Source organism: Echinococcus granulosus (assembly GCF_000524195.1).
Source record: "Echinococcus granulosus chromosome Unknown EG_S00025, whole genome shotgun sequence".
In the NCBI taxonomy this organism is placed as follows: Eukaryota; Metazoa; Platyhelminthes; class Cestoda; order Cyclophyllidea; family Taeniidae; genus Echinococcus; species Echinococcus granulosus.
In genome coordinates, this window is record NW_020170405.1 from 24,767 (window position 1) to 45,496 (window position 20,730).

At 40.7% G+C, this 20,730-nt stretch overlaps 2 protein-coding genes across 2 annotated transcripts; one reads left to right on the top strand and one right to left on the bottom strand. All coding sequences in view use genetic code 11, as the record gives it.

Annotated features, from left to right (window-relative positions):
• Window positions 1-1,344: 1,344 nt before the first annotated feature.
• On the bottom strand, window positions 1,345-6,078 carry EGR_04143 (Splicing factor, arginine/serine-rich 17A; the record flags this gene model as incomplete). Its single annotated transcript, XM_024493392.1, has 6 exons — window positions 1,345-1,373; window positions 1,445-1,571; window positions 1,716-1,860; window positions 2,353-2,696; window positions 4,966-5,682; window positions 5,761-6,078. 6 exons carry the CDS (start codon window positions 6,076-6,078, stop codon window positions 1,345-1,347), a joined length of 1,680 nt encoding a protein of 559 aa, XP_024352093.1.
• Window positions 6,079-7,204: 1,126 nt separating this feature from the next.
• Window positions 7,205-12,243, top strand: EGR_04144 (Ankyrin repeat and sterile alpha motif domain-containing protein 1B; the record flags this gene model as incomplete). The annotated part of the gene is made up of 4 exons (XM_024493393.1): window positions 7,205-7,270; window positions 7,323-7,379; window positions 7,409-7,555; window positions 11,926-12,243. The coding sequence occupies 4 exons, from the start codon at window positions 7,205-7,207 to the stop codon at window positions 12,241-12,243; spliced, it is 588 nt and encodes a 195-aa protein (XP_024352094.1).
• Between the last annotated feature and the right edge of the window lie 8,487 nt (window positions 12,244-20,730).

The window sequence follows — 20,730 nt, forward strand, 5'->3', positions numbered from 1 at the left end:
GTGTGAAGCACTTTTTTTACCTGAACCCGCATGTTATGTACAAAACGCGCATCCAATGCGGACATTGATAGTAATGCAAACAAAACAGCAAACGGCGGCACCGATTCTGTTTTTGCCTAAAACAGAACTTTACTTTTACAAGTTCTTCGTATCCGAGTTGATTAATAGATTTTTTCTTAAATAACTCCCTCTCACTCGAACGTTTCCCTTCAAAAAAACATTGATCCCAGCTCGGTGAACCCTTGAATTCTTTTTTCTGCCTACAGTTCGAACTTGGTACGAGTGATTTTCATCCTGCTAATCTGGTGTCACCGCAAACCATCGACGTTAAAGCTCGGTCCCTGCATCCAAGATGGTGACCAATACTCCAAAGCTGGTACTGCAATTAAGGTCAAGGTCCACAGCACTCCCTGTGAGTACGACAGAGAAGTAGTTACTCATTAATTCTTATGCCTCTCCACCCATGGGTCACAGCATTCAATGCAAGAATCTCGAAGTCGCTGTTTCACCATTTTAATGCTGACCAACAGCCCAAAGCCGCGCTCCGTTTCTTGCCAAGTCCCCACATCACAATCACTACGCAAATGCTCCCTACAGTTTTTGAAAAAATGCAGTCACTACCAAATTTTCCTCAATTACTGACCACTGCAAACAGCATGCGATTACCAAAAACTCCCTGCTGTCCTCTCCCATAAAACTTTTGCATACCATCAGTATGACAGAAATATGACTGCTCTCTGGTAGTGGGCTGCCTAACGGAGTTAGCTATCCCCATATGTATTATAATGCTCGTGCCTATATAAGTAACTTGCAACCATGCAGAAGGCCTGATGGGCCATTAGCACGTGTGGCATGAATCGTGGAAGACCCGCATGCACAAAAATTATCGCCCAATCACACCACAGCTAGGCAAAGTAGGTTTTCTTTCACACAGTCTATGCAGGCTCCAAACAGTAGTGGGTAAATCTCCCGGAGCTGCTGCCAATGAAATAAGACATTATCTGATGGAACATTGCCGTTTCACCACTGATGCGAGCTAAGCCCATAATATTTCGAACCCAGCCAGTTATTGGTAGTCGGAAGCTTCATATCAGCCCTTGGAATTATGGCAATGGCCGTCCTCATTAAAAAAAATACTTTATATCAAATAACTGCAGAGTTGCAATACCTATTATGGGGTGTTTCAAAAGGCTGGCAAGAATTGCAACTCAAAAGTTCCTTCTTTTAAGCGTTTTAATACTAAATTGCCTTAAAATATTTGTATTTTTTGTGAATAATCGTGCACACATATAAGATATTGTTTTACATAAAGATAAGTAAAAATTTCCTCCAATGTACAAACACTCAGCCACTTGGAATCATTCGTGCAGACGCTAAAGAGGAAATAGAAGGTAGAAGTTAGTATCCTCACATTCCGGTTGCAGACAGACATAAAATTCACAACTTGCCGAAAGCAGTCGCGCCCGCAGCTGCAGCTCCCGCTTTTGCAGCAGTTTCTCACGCATTCGCTCCGCGGTAGCCTCCACTGGGGACCTGGCCCGCATCTCAGAAATCAACTTTGTTCGCGATTGCTGAAATGTCATGCGGTAGAGAAATCTATTATTGAAGGTTTGTGTCCGTCAGGTCAAGAAGACTAAATGCAATCGCGCCATAAATGGAATTTTGATTAAACTACTCTAAATGTTCATCAATGCCTCCTCAAAAAAGCATTTCACTTGCATGTTTCCCAGAGGAATGGCTTCGTTCGGGAGAAGTCTGAATAGCAATGCTGGATGTAGAAACTGGAAGGCCATCCTTGGTGTCTTTGGAAATCGCTTTCTCCCTTTCACGATGATGCTTCTGTAGCCAAAAAAGAAGCGACTAAAACCATAAGTTTCCTCCTCAATCCAGTAGCGTAATAATCAAATACAAAAATATGCGAAGCCTAAAATAGACATCCATAAATTTGCCAAAAACTACCCGGCATTCTAGTTTACAGCAAAGATGTACATGAAAGAGGCAACTCACACGATTCGCATCCACAATACTATGTCAAGTTCAATCCGAAAATAAAAATTGTCTGCGTGTGTTATAATAACGATATGCAACCTTGGCGTGGATAACCAAATGAAATGTCTTTAGGATTTGTTAACATAACTCTCCAAAAACAATACGTCAAGGGGGCTTAGAAACCTCAAGTTCTTAATGACAAAATTCCAAAAGATGCATTTCTGAAAAAAAGGTGTTGTGTCGTATTAAACAGAAAAGCACTCCACTCTCCAAATAAAAACTCGAGATTACCATTAAAAGTACATTCATAACGTAGCGTTAAAATCTCAATCTATGAGGAAGCAGGTCAAAACGCCAAGCGACAAGTAAAGACTCCCCTTATGTCGTTTCTTCTCGCGTTCAGTCACTTTGTCGGCCGCTTCAACCCTGGCACGTTTCGCCCGCTCCCTCTTGATACGTTTGGCCAGAGCACGCAGCAATTCCTCTTTCCTTGTTTCTTCCCTTTTCTTCTCCTCAGCACGTTTGGCGGCCAGTTGTGCCTCAGCCTCCGCCTGCGCCGCCAGCTCCCTCGTCCGAGCCTCACGCTCGGCCCTCAAACGACGCGCCTCCTCCTCAGCCGCTATAGCTGCAGCCTCCAGCTGAATGCGCGCTGCTTTTCGTCGGCGCACAGAGAGGTCAGAGAGATGTTTGCTTCGATCAAAGTTTACCTGCGGCGGAGTCACAAAATTACTTCTAATTAAAAACTGCGAAATCAGTGACAAAGTATTAGTGCATCGATCTGTGGTGGATCGAAAACGGCCCAACCTCTGGGCCTCTGATCACTACTTAACCAACGAAAAACTATTAATTATGCAACCAGTATCAGTATTAGGACAAAGTGTCCAACAGTGGGGCAACAACAGAGTAACGACAACACTTCCAACTATTAACGAGAAACCATTAATTACCTAGCAGAACGCATCGAGCATGCGGTACTAGTACCTCTAATCTCCAGTGACTCAGGGATCAGTGTGGTCCCTTGCATTCAGACCTGATAAACTACACCATAACCTCAAATTCGTGAAACGAAGTAACCGATTTGAAGGGTCCTAACGCTCTTTTTGATTTTAATCGGTAAGTCGGACTAGGTAAGATGGCCAGCTCTTCGGTCAGGAATAGACCATAGAGAAGTGCAGTTTCGTTAGATTACGGGAGGGCAGGAAAATTAAAATCCTGTCACCTAGCAGCCTAAGTAACTACGTAGCTAATAATAAAACGGGAGCTGGCAGGAACAAACTTGAAAATTGTTCAATGAAAGTGATTTTATTTGTGAAAATCAGACCAGTTACTCACAAAAACACCACCAACTCACCGCCTCCAATTATAAATCAATCAATAAGCCTGAAGACAATTGGCGAGGTGCTAACACATGATCATGGCAAAAATATTACTATTTTCAGGCGTCGGTACCCATAAAAAATCGCTACATGATTTTTGAACCTCATTGGCCAATTTTTAAAAGAGCTAACTGGTAACAAGGCTAGAAGAGTTATAACATTCATCATCATAAACCCACATTCACCTAACAAGTGGGAAACGACAACATAATTTGCCTCACACATGAAATTAAACAATATTGACGAAGGATAAATTTATATAGTCACTCCTGCGATCACTTAAACATATTCAGCGCCGCTTGTGACAACTTTATATCGAAGTTATCGAAGCTATATTATTTTGTTAGATAACTAGATCACCCATTAAAAGTAGCTCTTGAAGATGCATGACAATGCTACGATCCTGATATTTCATCCACTAGCTAAGTACTTAATCAATTAAAAAATGTGAGTTCAGTGACGATTTGCTACCGTATATTCACACTGGAAACTCACGAAGCGTCAAAATTTTCGAACAACGGTACCAGAAAAATTCAAGTGGTTATTGCGTTCTTCTTAGTGGATGGTGCTCAATCTGTTAACCGAAGACTGATCCCATTCATAAAACCAAATTAATGGCATAATGGGCAACTGATAGCATAACTTCGGGACGAGTAACTAGCTCGATTTCATTAATGGGCCAAGCACTTGGTCGAAACAGTCTACACCACCAATGTAGCGACCTCTGCTAACGTACGAACATAAGCAGAGCTTCTTGTGATCTGGATTCACAGGTATGGCTAGACAAGGTGACTAGATCTTCAAATGGAGGCATCTAGAAACGCATGCCTTGGTGAGGGTCAGCATGCAGAACAAACTAGCCAATGCAAAGTAGTGAAAATGACAAACTGCTGTTGCCCATATGCATCAAGTACCCAAAAGGTCTCACGATTAAAAAATAAAAGTACAGACTACAAATCGAGTGGTCACTACGGTTACGTCGGTGAAACCGACCCTTAATTACTCATATCCCCTCACATTCATGGGCTTGAATTCGCATTGCAACCGGAAAGCATAATTGGTCAAGCTCGTGTAAGTAAAAAAACCGTTAGTAATTTGAACAATCTTATCAATGCGTCAAACAGTGGAGAATGGTACCAACATAAGACTCAACAATTCTTCACCTTGTGAGCAAATCCAGCTCTATGGATCGGATTCGCATCGGAAACCTAATTAGTCTAGACTCATAAACTAACCGGGCCTTCGAATAGAAACAGAAAAGAGGGATGTAGGTCTTAGTTAAAGTCAGCCGAACACGTAGCCTGTTAAGGAGCCATTTTACCAAACGAAAAGTTAGATTCATTGGTAACTGAACATATAAAGAACACATCAACGAGAAGGGTGAACGAAACGACCCAGGGGATAGGCGTCAACTATGGCATTCCAGAGCATTCACTGAAGCAACATAAATAAAGGTTAATCCTATTTCCTTCAGCGAGCTCCCTTTAAAAACATTCTAGTAACAATGCCCTCAGAGAACGAACATACTAAAGGGAACCACAAAATAATGCGGACACTAAGAACACTTGAAATAGGAGACAGCTGTTAAAAGGAGGCTCACCTTTATTTCGGCAGAAAAGAACTTCGGTGAATCCGCGTTATTCTTGTCATTAGGCGCGTATATCAGTTTCTTACCCCTTAGAGCCTCCATGGCCGCTGCAAAACCCGAATAGTCGGTGTATTGAATAAAAACCGTGAAGGTTAGTGGGGAGGCGGAGTCAACAGAGGTGAGGGGTTTTTCATCAAAAAATAACGGTTTGATTGTTGAAGGAGCCATTTTTCCAAAACCGTCGTGACCGTAGATAGAGGAGGATGACGAAATAGCAGCATCCGGCTCAGCAGAAAGCGTGTAACCGAAGTCGGACAGGAAAGTTCTGGCATGGTCCACTGAAAGACCCATTTTTGTCAAAAGCTGTGGGTTCTGACACGGATCCAGCATTGGGATATCGATACGTCGGATCTTGCCATATATCTGGAGAATACTCCCATTAATAGGGCCATTGAGAAAAACGAAAGTCACTTCAAGGTTAATTACCTTAAAAACTTCCTCGACAATTTCGGGATCTGGTTGAAATTTAGTAGTGCTGCTAGAACGAGCGAACCAACGGACCGGCAGTTTGGAAATGACGACGGTATCAGGGCGTTCACCTGGCACCAACTCGTTCATATCCTTTGCATCTCGGAAAAAAGCCTCCCAATCGTGTTTGCGGGGACAATCGATTGGCGCATCTCCGGCGCGAACTCGCAAAGTTTGGGGGAATCCACTAAGTTTTATCCGCTACCAAGATATTGGGGTAAAAGCAAAGAGGAAGTCATCGTGTAATGCCTTTGTATTTTTGCAACAAAGTAACAATACCTGACTATCAGCAGCTTTAATAACTCTTCTGACGTCAACTCTCGAGTTGAGCTCAACAACAAAACGGACGAAGTCAACAGTTGCACCCGTCACTTTCATCTGAATAGGCGGTGAAAGAAGAGACGGACAAAGCTGCCGCAGCTTTTCTGAAACCTCCCATGTAGATAAGCACCTGCCCTGTGCCCCAATACAACTTAAACCAGAAATTTGAACAGTTAAATGTACTTTACAAATTGGTTTCAAGTAAATATGATGTAAATCGCATAAAACCTCAATGTCGCCTAGTTCATCGTGCTCAAATTTAGCTTTATTTGTCATAATTCAAATTACGAATAAACTATCTACTGAACGATGGTAGACCCAAACACGAAACTACTCCCGCTGGAAGAAATCCGAAAAGTGCACCATGACCCCGCTTAAACACAAAGTGCGAAGGAGTTATTCAGGTAAATTGTCCAAAAATTCATGAATTTCTAATTGGTAGTGCAAAGCGGAATTTCAAAATTATAAACAAAATGAATTTTTTGACACAAAAATAATGAAAATCTAGCAAGAAGTACTATAGACAAGGTAAAAAGCTAACGTACATAAGAAGACTTTTTATAATTCGCATTCAAATGAGGCAAATCCAGTGCATTAAGGTGTTTTTGGAGAGATGTGCATGGAAAAAACGGTGATTATTCGTATACGCAGACGCGACAAAAGGGGAGTGTATACATTTATATCAAGTTATTTTTGTAAAATTCATCCGGTAGCCCAAATGCGAGTCAAATGAAATATGTATTGTGAAACTAGACCTGTCTAGGCGGTGGGCGTCACTGCAACTCAGTCATGCGACATGTGGCTGACACATAACTTTACAGTGTGTCTACCCTATTTAGCGGTGTCCGACATCCTGTTGTATTCCATAGTGGAAGTGGTGCGGGCTGTGGTAAGCCAAAATTGTGCGGTAGGGCAACAAAATGCCAAGGTACGAAATAATTGGGGAGCTAACGACAGCCTCATAGGCCATACCGTATGGCAGGACACTCAAGTGCCTCAGCAGGTCAGCAGACTGATAAATGCAGCACTAAATCCCAACGTAATTGTACAGGTAAAAATTTTCCACTAACAAAACACTTTTGGAAAAAAATATCTTTTTTAAACGTTAGATTATACCGAATTTTTTATTTTACTGCTATAGGTCTATAGTGGTGTGATGTGCACCACGTTATTTAAAATTTTATTCCCTATCTAGTTTGATTTCGTTTTAATACACATGCAAAGCGGGAGGTGTCTTAGACTGCTTTGAGAATTGTCGTTCTGGGCTGTGGGTGTTGTGCGTCACCCGTAGTTACCTTAACCTTTACCTAGTCTAGAACAATAAGATGCCTCCTGACATTATTTTCCGACCCGCTTTGGTAGTTTTTTATACCTAATCATCAGTGTCTAGTACCTCGGCTCCATGCCATTTGAGGCTGACAAGCTCTCGCGCGCTGCTTTTGTTCGAAATAAATTGGAAGTCCTCCAGGTAAGAATGCAGTGCATCTTAGTCGGTTTTTTAGAAGTTTTCGTTCTTTAAGCCTGTTATGCTCTGCATATCGACATCCGGAGTGAAAGTTTGTGATCCCGATTGCAAGGTATGTCATTTGTCATCATTAATCGTCAGACTGTTTACATGGCCCATGCCTTGCGCCGCATTTCCTATGCTACCTGCGATCCGTATTCTTCGAAGTTCGCTTTTTTGGCCCGCGAAGCGAATAGTGAGACACCTTGCCAATATTGCCACATCTTTGCTACAGAGACACAGTATCAGGTGTGTCCAACGTTGCTCAGTGCATTTTATTTCCATGCATCCTTCTAATTCCTTATCCTTTTAGTATTAGAAGTGCTGTCTTTTACTCGCTATTACTCCAGCATCTTGTTCGTCCTGTTTTAAAAGCGTCTGGCGATTTTGACTTGGTTGGCCATTCTTGATGCGTTAAATATTTACTGACGTTGCTTTCTGTTTCTAGGGGCTTTTGTGCTCCTTAAATCTCTGGAGTTTTCTATTGTAAACTCGGTTTCATGCTGTTCGTGCGTACAATGCATGATCATGGGGCAAATTTATCGTCCTTAACGTATTAAAAATGGCTTAATAAGAGGCTTTCTAGTTTTTTTTTTGAGGAACCGTCAATACTCTTGTTTTTTTGAAGACTGCGTCAGCTACTTCTATTTGATCGCCAATTTCTCAAGTCTAATGATGCATTTTGCGTCTCAAAGTAGACTTCATCTACCTACTTACCAATAATAAATCTACTTTTCGGATTCCATGCCCCCTTTATTAAACTTACATTTAAAAGGATTTTTCTAGATTGCTAGCCAGTGTGGATCTTTTAATCTCTCCTTGGTCTTGTCCATTCTTTGTAACGTTAGACCATTTGTTTTCGTCGTTTACATTTTGTGCTGCAGTTGTTATACAAAAAACATTTTGTAGCTACCATTTATACAACGTCTACAGTGCTCATTGGTTATTTGCAGCATGCAAGTTCGGCCATAACTTTATACTTGATTCTGCACTGTGGTTGATGAATGCATGTCTTGGAGGGTGAATGGAATCCGTAGGAGGTGGTGATGCACCAAACTACTTTCCATTCCTATCAGTTCTCTGAAAGGAAGAGTTTATTTTTGGCTAGCTGCCAACTATTGCTCTCTAACTCTGAACGGGGGAATGGGGAGTAGGAAATAAGAACAAGTAAACGGAGAGGAAGTGCGGGTAGTTATTGGCGAATCTATTCTTCCTTCTGAGAACAAATCCTGGCTTAATTGAGACTGGCAAAATTGCAGTATGAGTCGATGTAATGTGACGTGGTAACAGATCTAATTATAAGCTTGCGAAATAGTTCCCCTTGCATTTTCTTTTTGGCCCCGGCTTCTCTCATCTAACAATGTCAGTTGAGGGTAGACGACGGCTTTGTGCTTTTGCTAACCGGTAGTCACTAATTATCGCGTCTGAATAGGTCAAACATTCGGTATAGTACCTTTCTTTATTTCTCTTTATTGGTTTTAATAGCATTTTCGTACTTATTGCTGTCCTACAGGCTTTGATCTTCATAAAGAGGTGTGAAGAGTATGTTTAAAACAGTGGCCGAATTTCTTCGTGTTTTTAAAGCATTCTGGTTAAGCCTGTTAGTTGCTAAATTCCATTCGCTTTCATTCATTTGTAGCCCTTGTTTAAGGTATGGATTGCTAACTTGGAACCAAGATATGCATCCTTTTAGCCGCGTCTGTGTGCGTAGTTTTTCTTTGTGAAAAGTGCGGTCGCCCAGCAGGGTGCGCCTTTTATGTGCTGGAACCGCCTATCCGTGGGCTGTGGCACAAGCCAGTTTCCCTTTTCTTTCTGTTGTCCATTATGTGTTTAAACCTGTGTGAGATACGCACTGCCTTTAAATACACGCACTTGTTAAGCAAGGGTGAATAGTCTGACCGTCATCTTACCTTTTCCGCCTGTGATCCTGTTTCCTTACCTTGTCCAAGCTGGGATTTCTGCTGTCGCGTTGCCTTACAGTTAACCGTTAAGTCCTTACTTTACTCTCTTATTCTTCCCACCAATGTTAACTTTAATAATGCAAATTGTCAGTCTGTTTCATCTATAGCAGATAATGGTGCAGAAGTGTAGCAGTTTGGCAGGTTGATCAGGAACAGGTGGTTTGAAAGATTCCATTCTACCATGTTGACATACATTTGTACCTTAGAGATGATTCATTGCCCAATCCCTGTTTGACATTTGCCTCTTTTTCATCTGCTGACCATGTTTGATGTCGTTAGCTATTCATATCCTTTCCACTGTTCTCGAAGTAAATATGATTCCCTCACAATGGTTATGCTTTAATGTATTTCTAGTTTCTCGTTTTGACGAGCATCTGCGGTATCATTCAAGTGAGTAGAATGTGTTGATTATTTTTGAAGGGCTTTTTCATAGAACACTCCTGCAGTAGAATTTCTCCTTGGTGCATACAATTCAATTGACAAATTTTTGGTTTATTATCAGCAAGCGCCAGCTATTGTTCATGCATATTATTTGCAAGCAAGGGTCCGTTATTCGTTCTGTCATATTTTCCGTAATCTACATTTTCAACCTGCGCCAGATCTTACTTCCCCTCTTTTCCTATTCCCCGTACATTAAGAGGGAAAAGTTAATTTCGTCTGATGAATCTCTCTCCACAATAGTCGTGTTGTGGACTTACTTGCGTTTTAATATCAGCATTCCCCTTCTTACCTCAACCATATTTGGCCCTGCATCCGCTGTAACAGCACTGTTTTGACATTTTCATCTGGCCTTCTTGCAGTTCACATGCGGTGTCGATGTGGCTCCAGTCAGGTGAAAAGGTTGCACACAATTTCAATCATTATTACCACCTTCCCTTGTCCAAAATTCCACCCTTGTGTGGGTTATGTGAATCAAATTCGCTTTCCTTTTTTAGGATTGCTGCTTCAGTGCATGATAAGTTTCTTGGAAAAACAAATCTGTTATGCATTGCTTTCTTAAAAATGGTGGTTTAATTTTCGGAATTTACTGCTATACGATATCGTGACATTTTGACTACTATTACTACACTTTGTATTTAACTGAACAGTGATTCAGAGGACTAGTATCGGCATCGGTAGTCGACCCTTTTCTATGCGATTCCGTTGTAAGAATAAACTAACAGCTGAACCAGGTGAACTGTTTGTTTTCTCAAAAAACCGAAATGTCCTACGCACTTTAGTCTGTTCTTTACCTCCTTCACATGTGTGTAACACGTTAGCAGTTTACGGTAATTAATTGCAACAAATCGTATTACAAGCTTTCTAAAAATATGGTAGACATAAGATGTCTTTCGTTTGGGAATACTTCCCTTTTATTTGTAGAATTTTATGCACCCTCTGAAAGCGAATGACATCTTGTCTCACTCGAGAACAGTAAAAGATAGCTGTGGTCGTCGATTTTGTTTCGAGACTGCTAACAAACCTACTATCCTGAAATGGTTGCATACACTTTCGAAGCGCTGTTTCAGACTTATTTCCTCGAATGAAACCCTCTCTTACCATTGCAGTAGAAGAAATGCATTCTGTTGGTCCATTTGTCCCCTTGCTAAGACTAACCTTTTCAAAAATTTGTTATACATAAGAAAATACTGCTCTTTACCAATTTGAATGAACCTTAAGCAAGGGCCTCTTAAGCTTGTCTTTTCATGACGAGTCGTTGACACTACACCAAGGCACAGAAAGTTCAAGATCTGCACCATCTGAGTAATTTCGAATACCGATATGCGGACTAGATGTATGAGTATTATGGATTGCACCGTAGACATTTGTGGACAGTAAAGGTCAGCACGTCTAGATTGCTAACTTAAGTAGACCTGATTGAACCCTTAGCAAAGGTGCCTTCAATGTGCACATTGAGGCTTTTTACGACTTATGTATAGCTGATATGATTGCATTAATGTGCACCATTTGGAAGGTGTACTTGCACATTATTTTGCAGCATATTCAGGTTACTCCTGTACATGTTGGCGTCGGTAAGCATCATAGAGGTTAGCCATTGTGGTAGCACTAGACGATCTGATGCAGTTAAGACGGAAAGATTGCCATGCCACATTTGCCAGGAAGGGTTTCAAGGGTAAATAATACAAGTCTAAGGGCATTTCCGAAGCTGTGCTGCGTCAAGTAAACAGTTGATTTTTATAAAAAAAAGTGATGTCTACAACCTTTCTTTTTTGTGGGTACATGTCCACATTAAGCCTTGTTAATGTAACAAATCCAGTTTTTTTGCTGAAAAAGGATAGATTACGAATCGGGTAATGTTTTCGCTTTTTCCATTTCTGTGGATTTAAATATGCTACTCGGGGAAAGTCTAATGAACCCCTTGAAATGGGGTTCGGGATTTCTTTTTGTTGTTTTTATTACTGACGAAGGGATACTGTCGTTGCATAGGATCGAGATGTTGGTTGCCTCTACTATTACACCGTCTTGAAGGATCTGAATTACTCCTAAAAAAGCAGATATCACTGCAAAAGTCAGACGTGTAGACAAAATGAATGGAAGCAAGGCAGTCAGTGGTAGATTTTAATGGATGTTGCATCAAAATATTTTCCAAGTTGTATTCCAGAAGCGATTAAGAGCTTCCTTGAAGCACCCAATGCATCTCTTTGTCTCCATTTACAGGCAGAGGAGTTGAATGCAATCATTGGCGATGCATTTAAATTGGCCTACGCAAAGCAACGTCTTCCTCAGCAGCAGCAGGGGTCGGCGGATATCCAACTCCCGGCGCTCTCCAGTCTCCATCCAGTGGAACTGTCGCTTCCATTAGCTCCAGAACAGACTCTGGAAGAGTCCGCCACCCCCCCGCTCCAAATTCCCCCACCACCTCCCACTAGTCCTCCATCCCCGCCCCGTTTCTCAGCTAATTCACCCCCTCTTACTTTGCATGAGAGAGAAGGAGAGGGGGAGAGGCAGGGTGAGGAGCCCCACTGCAATGGGTGAGTCCCTACTCTATTAGAAATTGCACTTCGTTGGTGGCGGTGGAGAACTTCCCTCTAAGTACATCAACGAGATTTTGATGAGTTAATTTAGTTTTATTTTACATTTACATTTACAATTTATTTTACAACAACTCTGAGTTGTTGGTCGGATTTCTTCCTCTCCCGTCTGCAAGAAGTGGCATCTCTACAGGCTGCCATTTTTCCACTTCCAACAATTTATTCGTACTTTATGCTGCTCATCTTGGAGGTTGTGAAACTATATTTCGATGGGGAATTGCTGTCTGAAGGTAATGGTGAAATCATCTGGGAATTTTGTGGGCCTGTAGCTAATGCCGTAATTTCGGTACTGTTGTGTATTCTGCGTCATTTATGTAAACTTTGTAGGATACTTGAGTGTGGAGGCAGTTTCATGATTTGTAAGAGAATCTGGTGGTCTGGCAACGGAAGTTTACGGAGCAGGACTCAAAGATAGTAAAACCTGTGTAATTCAACGGACAATGTGAAAAGTGTTTAACTTCGCTACAGTGACAAACGTTAAGTAGATAATTTGCCAAAACATGATTTATTTTCCCCTATTTCGTAATTGGGCGTACAATCGACGTCAATCACATAAATGCTACTGTTACATCTTAGGGGAAATTGATCGTAATTTCCCCTTTTGACCTTTCTCTTGCTACCCGTACTTTCGCCCAATTGCTATTTATGAGTCGTTTGTCCAAAATAGGCTTTAACAGTTCTATCGCATCACTCATTCTATTACTCACTCTCGACGACCTAAAACCCACAGAATTCTCGTCCGTGTCACGAAATTTGTCCTTATTTTGCTTCGAATACTTAATATCAAAGCGGACCCAGTGGGTGTTGTTCGTATTGAAGTTGATAGCAGCGTTATTTAGAGCTATCAGATTTTCAGTTGCAGCTGTATTTGAGTAAGCATCAGGTTCTTTGTCTTAGGTGGCAATTCTGGTTTATTCTCCTTTATAGATGCTTAATTCCATATGGTAAATTGTGCAATTGCTGAAGTGATACTTTAATATTAATCGAATACTATTCTCAGACTAAGTCTCCATGTTTTTGGCCAACTTTGCAATGTGTATATTTTATGGTAAAAAAGGAATTCCTCTGTTTGGGGCTGTTGTTCGTCGTTATTGGCACGTTCGTTTGTAAGTCAGTACTTTCTGGCTCTTTAGGCTTCGCATAACACACTTTTGGAATGAATAGTAGAACACCTTATTGAGGTATAATTTCCAAAGAAAAAAGTATCAATGTTTTTTAGCTTAAAGATGGATTTATTAATGACCATGAAACTGGGTTCCTATGCATTTTCTGATGTCGTGTCTCCGTGCATTTGCGTTCCTTTGATTATACAATCGCCGCCATTGTCTGTTTGGAGAAATCATCCACTAAAACCAGGATTTTTTAGCATTTTCTGTTAACCAAGCCGGGAAACTAGAATTGCGCCACTTCTCAAAAGTTTTGCTTTGGATTTAATGGTACAGCTTTGTAACTTTCCATTTCGAGCACGTGGTTGTGTGTCTGTGTGTGCTGTCCTTTTTCCATACACCCTCCCATCAATCCTTAATTTCTCATTCTTACAAAGCGCCTGCCGCCCATTCATTTTGTATCTAATTAGCACTTTCTTCTCGCCGGAGGCCATTTTCAAGCCTTGTTTGCATGATGTGCTTACGCTAACTATTGTTGGGCTTTTTATCTGAGCTTGCTGTAACATCACAACCACTTCCAGCACGACAGAATATACATGACAGTTTGGAATCTAATTGTACTTCTTTTGATTAAATCCTCTTTAGTCCAATGTACGGTGTCTTGTTTTACTTTATCCACCTCATCTGCGATACCTTAAGTAGTATGTACTGTTCCTCAATTTTAGGCATATGAATCTACTCCACAAATTTCTTAGTTTGCACGTTTAGCATCTTTTACGGAGTTTTTTCCCAATTGCAAAAGGTATACTAGAAATTTATGCTTGCATCTTATTAGGTTAAAGCCATATTCCACGGTTTTGTTGTTCCTTCTGTTAAAACTGCATTTCTAGTGAGTCCGAGGGTTATGCTCTCCCCCAACTCCCAAGCCTGTTTTAAAACTTCGTTCACGTTATTGTTGAGAAAGAAACAATTATTTTGCCAAACAAAAAATGCGTTTGTGGCCAAGATGTTCCGTTTTTTCCAGTCGTTTGTGATTCTCGCTTCTCACTACTGCCCGTGTGTTGATGTGATTAATGAAAGTGAAGCATGGCTTAGTGGTACCCGAGTTGCCCCTCTGGAGGCCATTTAGCGTACCGGACTGCGAGTGACCCTAGCATAGACATTAAACCATACCTCACCAAGGCAGAAGTCGAATCGAGGGTGATCAAAAGAGCCTGTATGGTTTAGTTTAAAATTGAAATATACCGTTATAGCGGTTCACAATCTGTGTATCTTCTCTTGGTCACCATTGTCTACTTTTTGGTGTGGGAGATCAAGGGATCACAATTAGTTGCATCGCCTCAGCGCCGTTTGTGCGCAAACGTACCTCCAAATATGCAGACGACGTAAAGAAACGGATGTGTACGTGGGGTCCTCACACTCTCCTCCCTTCCCCCTCCCCCCCGCGAATGACTCACTTGCTAATTTTGGTCCATTGTTTTTCAATGTAGGTGGAAATGTGTTCTAGCCATGTTTATCTGTGTCTGCATTAGTCTCCATCCTTCCTTCACATTAAGTGATGAAGTCGGCGACACGTGCTGCGTGTATGCATTAAATAACGCCATTTTTGCCGACCATCCCAACCTCATCGATGGTAAGCCAGAAACTCATTTTGTGCCCATGGGATTATGGCTTTAAATGCCGTAGATATAACATGCACTTTTTAAAATTCACTTTAACATCCCATTACGGCTGACTAAATCTGCAATTTTGAGGTTTTCGCGTCTAAGACTACCATCAAATACGTGATACTTCAATTTTTCCATCTGAAGCTGCTCACAAGTATTTGACATGTGCCATTTATCAGATTATGATAACTGGTTGAACCTAATTGTTTTATATCTAGCAAAAGTCATATTAGGGCTAATAGATGTGTCATTTGATCCTGCACATACACTTGAACACAGTTAATTGGTCCGCTTAATAGTGCAGATTTTTATGTTAGTAGTACATCACGACAACTAGATTGTGGTAGTCGGTTTTCTTTTGATACTTCCTGAAAATGATGTGCTATTTGTCTTATAATGTACACCTCTGTTTACGTATATTCATGTGTTATCGCACACTTCATGGTTCAATTTAAATGTAAACATGCGAATGCTAGAACAGGATGGACGTATGTGCTATCTTCATAGCTTGTCATGCTCGTCACCATCTCAAGTTCTCTTCCCCACTTTTTGTATTTGAGGAGGATTTTCCTCTTCCCATGTGTTTTTCACGCTAATCCTCACGTCTGGATTGCTTCACAGTCTTTGCAACAAAGCACTCCCCACCTTAACGATTGTGCATCTTATCCTCAATGGTCTTGAATAAAAAAGGTATTCTGGAGGGAGAATAATACGCTTCCTAAAAATAATACCCGGTCACACAATGAACCTCCAAAGCTAGTTAGGTTGATCATGTTGGAGGTGGGGATAGGATTTTGTTATTTATAAACCGCTTAAATTTCGTGAATGCTCGAGTATTCGACTTATAGGGGGGATTTTGTTGCTCAAAAATAATTCAGGTCAAACAAACTAATTTACAGACTTTCATAGCTGTAGTTTTCTCTTGCTGTTTGGAGCCCAAGCACATGGTTTGTTGCAACCAGTTATCCTGGACTAATGAGAAACGCATGTTGTGTATACGTTCCGTCAGGGTTGCTTAGGCAAAGTGGGTGCTGCTGGCGGGTGTGTCGAAGCAGACCAGGCATCGCTTTGTGGGCTTACCACTTTACTTAACTGGTGTCCATTTTCTCGATTGCGAGGCACGTCATCTTCCTTCTAGCCTGCTTAAAGGATCTTATTATCAAGATACCTGATTTGAAAACAACTTTTTCTTTTAAAGCATAATTCTGCATTGAAGATGTGAAAAGGTATTTTCCAGATCGCGCTTTGTGAAAAGATAAGGTCTTCAATGGGGGAAAATTGGGAAAAAATTGGTTGTCCACCTAAAAATGTATGCGTAGCGTTTCCTGAGTTTGCAAAGTATGTGCGCATATATCTCGTACCTTTGCTCCCATTTACATTTTTTTATCCATCTGACTTCCTTTTTTCCTCTTTTTGTGGAAGGCGAAGTCGTGGTTGCGCGTTATTTCAGCATTTACTCTTAGTTTACAAATGGCGCTATTGTCCGTTCGTTCTCACCCTCTTCACTTTGAGATACTCCCAGCTTGCATTCCATTAAATTACTCTCTAAGTACGATTGTGTGTATACCATTATCCCACAGAATTGTTATCGCCACATCCGTCCCTTAAGGGGTAGTTTGTTGTACAAGCAGGCATTTTGAATAGATCATGCCAACTTGAGCCTGAAAGTAACAGTATAGTGGGTGAATTACTGGTGCTATAAAAGCCATTGGTAGTGTTTTTGGCGTGCAATGATTCATTTGTTTTAATGCACCTTCTAAAGTTTTCGTTGATATCTATCAGTAATCCATGCAGCAGAGCTCTTTTTCTTTTCCTAATGAATTTTTGCCTTGTGCGAATTGTTTTGCTCCAATCTTGTTAACTGCCGTGCTGTTTTCCATCACTTTTTCAACCTGTCTAAACTTTCAGTCTTAAACGTGGATTACTGCACAGGTAACGACATGGTACTATTCAAAATAATTACTCGGTTTGATATCACCTCGTAAGACTTCTTTTGTTTGATGTAGCATTGTGTAACATTGTTTCCGTCTCACCTTCTTAGTATTTTTATTCCACTTTCGCTCTTTTGAGCCATATAAATTTATTATCTTCCAAAATCAAAAGGGTTGCACTAGAGCTGAGTTAGATGAAAACTGGTAGCCGGAACACACTGCGTCTTTTTGTTTGCGAATAAGCCCTTACATAGGGCTTAAAGCACTTCCGCCCCGCCTATATTTACTGCCTTGGTCTAATCAAACTGTCAGCAAGGCGTATTATTTATCATGCCATTTGTAATCTGGTAGGAAAAAACATTAGCAACAGTATCGTGTAACATAAATAACATATTCTTCAGCTTTTTGATCATAATACTTCCTGCAAAACGGACATAGGAAGTTTACACCACTTCATCATGCGCATGTATTGGTAGGAGGTTGAGAGGATATTGTCGATCGCGGTACCATATGGAAAGATGGATTTACCAGGTACATGCTCTGCGGTTTGGGACAGTTTCGAAGGGGACATTGACTTATTCACCTCCAGCTGTTCTGGTCACTTTGGAACACTGTCGATACACTGGTTTGTACAGTTTATGCATACTTGGAGGGTTGCAGCTTTTATTTTTATGATTATGTATGATATATGAACTGCGTCCTCTGCCTCTCTATGAGCTTTAAAAACGGATTTGTCCCTGATCTATACCTTAAACTTTAGACGAAAACAGCTTAATCCCTCTGTCTGTGTGCGTGTGTGCCCTTATTCCGTTGAAATTGCTTTTCAAACAGGATCAAGCGCTAAGATCTGTCTCCTTTTCGACTCGCTTTGTATTTGTTCACTAGCCGAAGAGTTTTTTTACTGCGTTAGTAGTTAGATTCCTCCTGTTTTGATCCTATGTATTTTCTTCAATCCCAAACTGCACTAAAATTCGAACTTTTTTGCCAGCATAACATGTATGTGACGTGGCATTTGTCAGTTGCGCCGAATCGTACGTCGCAGACTGGTTCAATCTAAAGTTAAAAATTATATTTAAATTCTTTTCGTACTTTCTAAGGCTGTCCTTTTTTAGGATCTTAGCTGCATGAATTTAAGTGGCTTACGTCATCTTTCGTGGAGAGTGGTGGTTAATTTCAGAGGGAGGTTTTAAACTAAAGAGGTAATTTACCATTTTGTAATGAATCATAAAGCAATTTTGAAGGTCTACTTTGTGTGAGGCAATTTGCCTGTATAGCTTTTTCCCTTTCTTCAACAGATGATCAATTCAATTGAATTCTTATTTTTATTTTCGTTGGCCATGAATTCGGAAATAGAAAGTTGGGCCTCCACTCTTATCTGAATTAACTGCAAAATAGCAAGAGCATGTTTTGCAGGTAATTGCGTACTACACCACCAAGTGCCTTAATCTAATGCCATCAGCTTCCTACTTTCTGGTTGGATGTTGACACGCACTTAACGTTCTGGGTATTGTAGCTCGAAGCTTTCGCTTACCCTGTTGTGTCTTATTTTAACAAACTGAATGGAAGTGTAGACGATCCCACTGTGCATTTGCACCTTTTTCTGCCTTGTTCCTTTTTCGTTAACCTAGAAGAAGCCACCTTGGACTTGCCCACCTTGTCTTAGGGTAGCCATCATAAATTACAGATTTTTGCCTTAATTTTCACTCTTCTTTTTGTAGAACCGATTATTCACTTACAAAAGCACATATATGCCCGTGCTCCTCTTTTCTGGTCATTTGTGTTATCTACACTAGCGTATGTAGTGCACACTTAATATTCAGTTGCCATTTGCACCAATTATCGTTCTATGGAATTTTTAACCTTTCCTTTACCGATAAGAAGCACTTGGACGCATTTGGCTGGTGACTTGTGAATCGGTGATGCGATTACTTCAATTTATAATCCATTTGTTTGCGTAATAACTAATCCTGCTCGCTCAAAGTATATGAAATAGATTCTAAAAGCCCTTAATTTGACCATTAAATTAGGTCCTCAGTTGCTACAGGTTATCCTAGGGAGGAATACTTGAGCAGCCTCCAGTAGTCTGCAAAAATATGTGCAACACCCAGTTTATTTTTCACTGATCCGAACAACTGTTGCTAGTACACTCGGCGCACGTGTTTAGTCCTTTGTCTGAGACCTGCACTTTTTGATAGCAAATAGCCAAACATTTTTCAGAGCCACCTTTGACATCATGTGGTCGTGGGGCTTGGCTGTGTAGGCGTGTGCTTTGTTTTTTTGTTGTAATTTTGGGTGGCAGAAACACGACCATGTGCTGTGCACCACGAGTTATCACAGGACTAGCGCGTTAGCCTTGCAGTAAACGCATGATCTTCATATCAAAGTAGCTAATTACTTTCCACCATACTATCTTAGCGGGTCTTTAGTGATCCAGTTGACAGTCGGTTGATGATGCATATTACAGACTGCTCCCGCTCTGTCGCTTGTTCCTGTTGCTGATATCTCCTAGGACGGAACAATAAAATTAAATGAACTACCCTTTTTGTAACAACGGCTACAATTTAAGCACCCGCTGACGAACTTCCGGTATCATCGTCAGATCTAGCTGCAATATTTCAAAGTGGTGCACATTAATAGAGCAATTCGCGAAGTGTTGCACTTGGTCTAATTTCCCTTTATTGCACGGTCATTGTATTCGAGTTTTTACGTGAAAGTAGGCAAGCACGTTTTAATCTTTCTGCATCTCTATGGTGATCAATGTCGTTCACATTTAGTAAACATATTTCATACAGTAAGTCTGCTTGCTCAATGCATGCCTGAGCAAGCATTGTGCCTGTCTGCTTAATCAAAGGTGGATGTGTAAAATGAATCCTATCTTTGAATTGAAGTTAAGACTCCGTGCCTTATTCCCCCAGAATCTAATTTGTATTGAGTGAAGTTGGTCGGGATGGAAATGTTGGGCTATTTACTACTCCCTAACCTGGCTGAAATCAAAATGTATAAAATTGGTAAAACATTGTCCTAACTTAGTGTGGATTAACATATTTCTTATGCTATTATCGTTTCAGATTTTTCAGTCCTACGTTTCCTTTACATGCGTTGATCTATCATCTACCTTTCCATTGGCTTATCTTTTTAACTTTATTCTAGTCTCACTAAATTTTCCTTACAAATCTGTCATTAATATTTGCTATTTTTTTACGATTAGCGAAGTTGGGCACGAAGTTCATAAACGCTCTTAGGTAGTTCAATATCTCCCACTAATTTTTGAATAAACCCCGTCTTCTGTTTAAGGAAAGCTCTCGGCATTCTCGCCTTGTTTTCTCCTCCTGTACCCGTATCGAGCGATGGCGACCTCAGGGGAAGCAGTACCTTGAACTTCCATTTGGGAGTTCCGGTTTTTTAATTTTTTTTTAATTCAAGTGAATGCTTATGTTTATTTGCGAAATGAGGTGATTTACTTATGATCACCCATACTCACATCTGCCGCATAAATTGCGATGTTATCACAAAAGTGTTCTCTTATTCAGCAAGTTTTGTCATTCTGGTAAGCGATCCTTCACTATGGAGGTATTTTAGCATAAATTAAATCGATACCACTTAGACAAATGAATGGCCACGCCTGTCCTGCTTGCCACTACTAGGGATTTTTACTATAGGATTAATACATCTGCGTTCCTGTAATAAGGTTCTAACATGCTCATTATTTGGCGTTTGCTAATTTTGA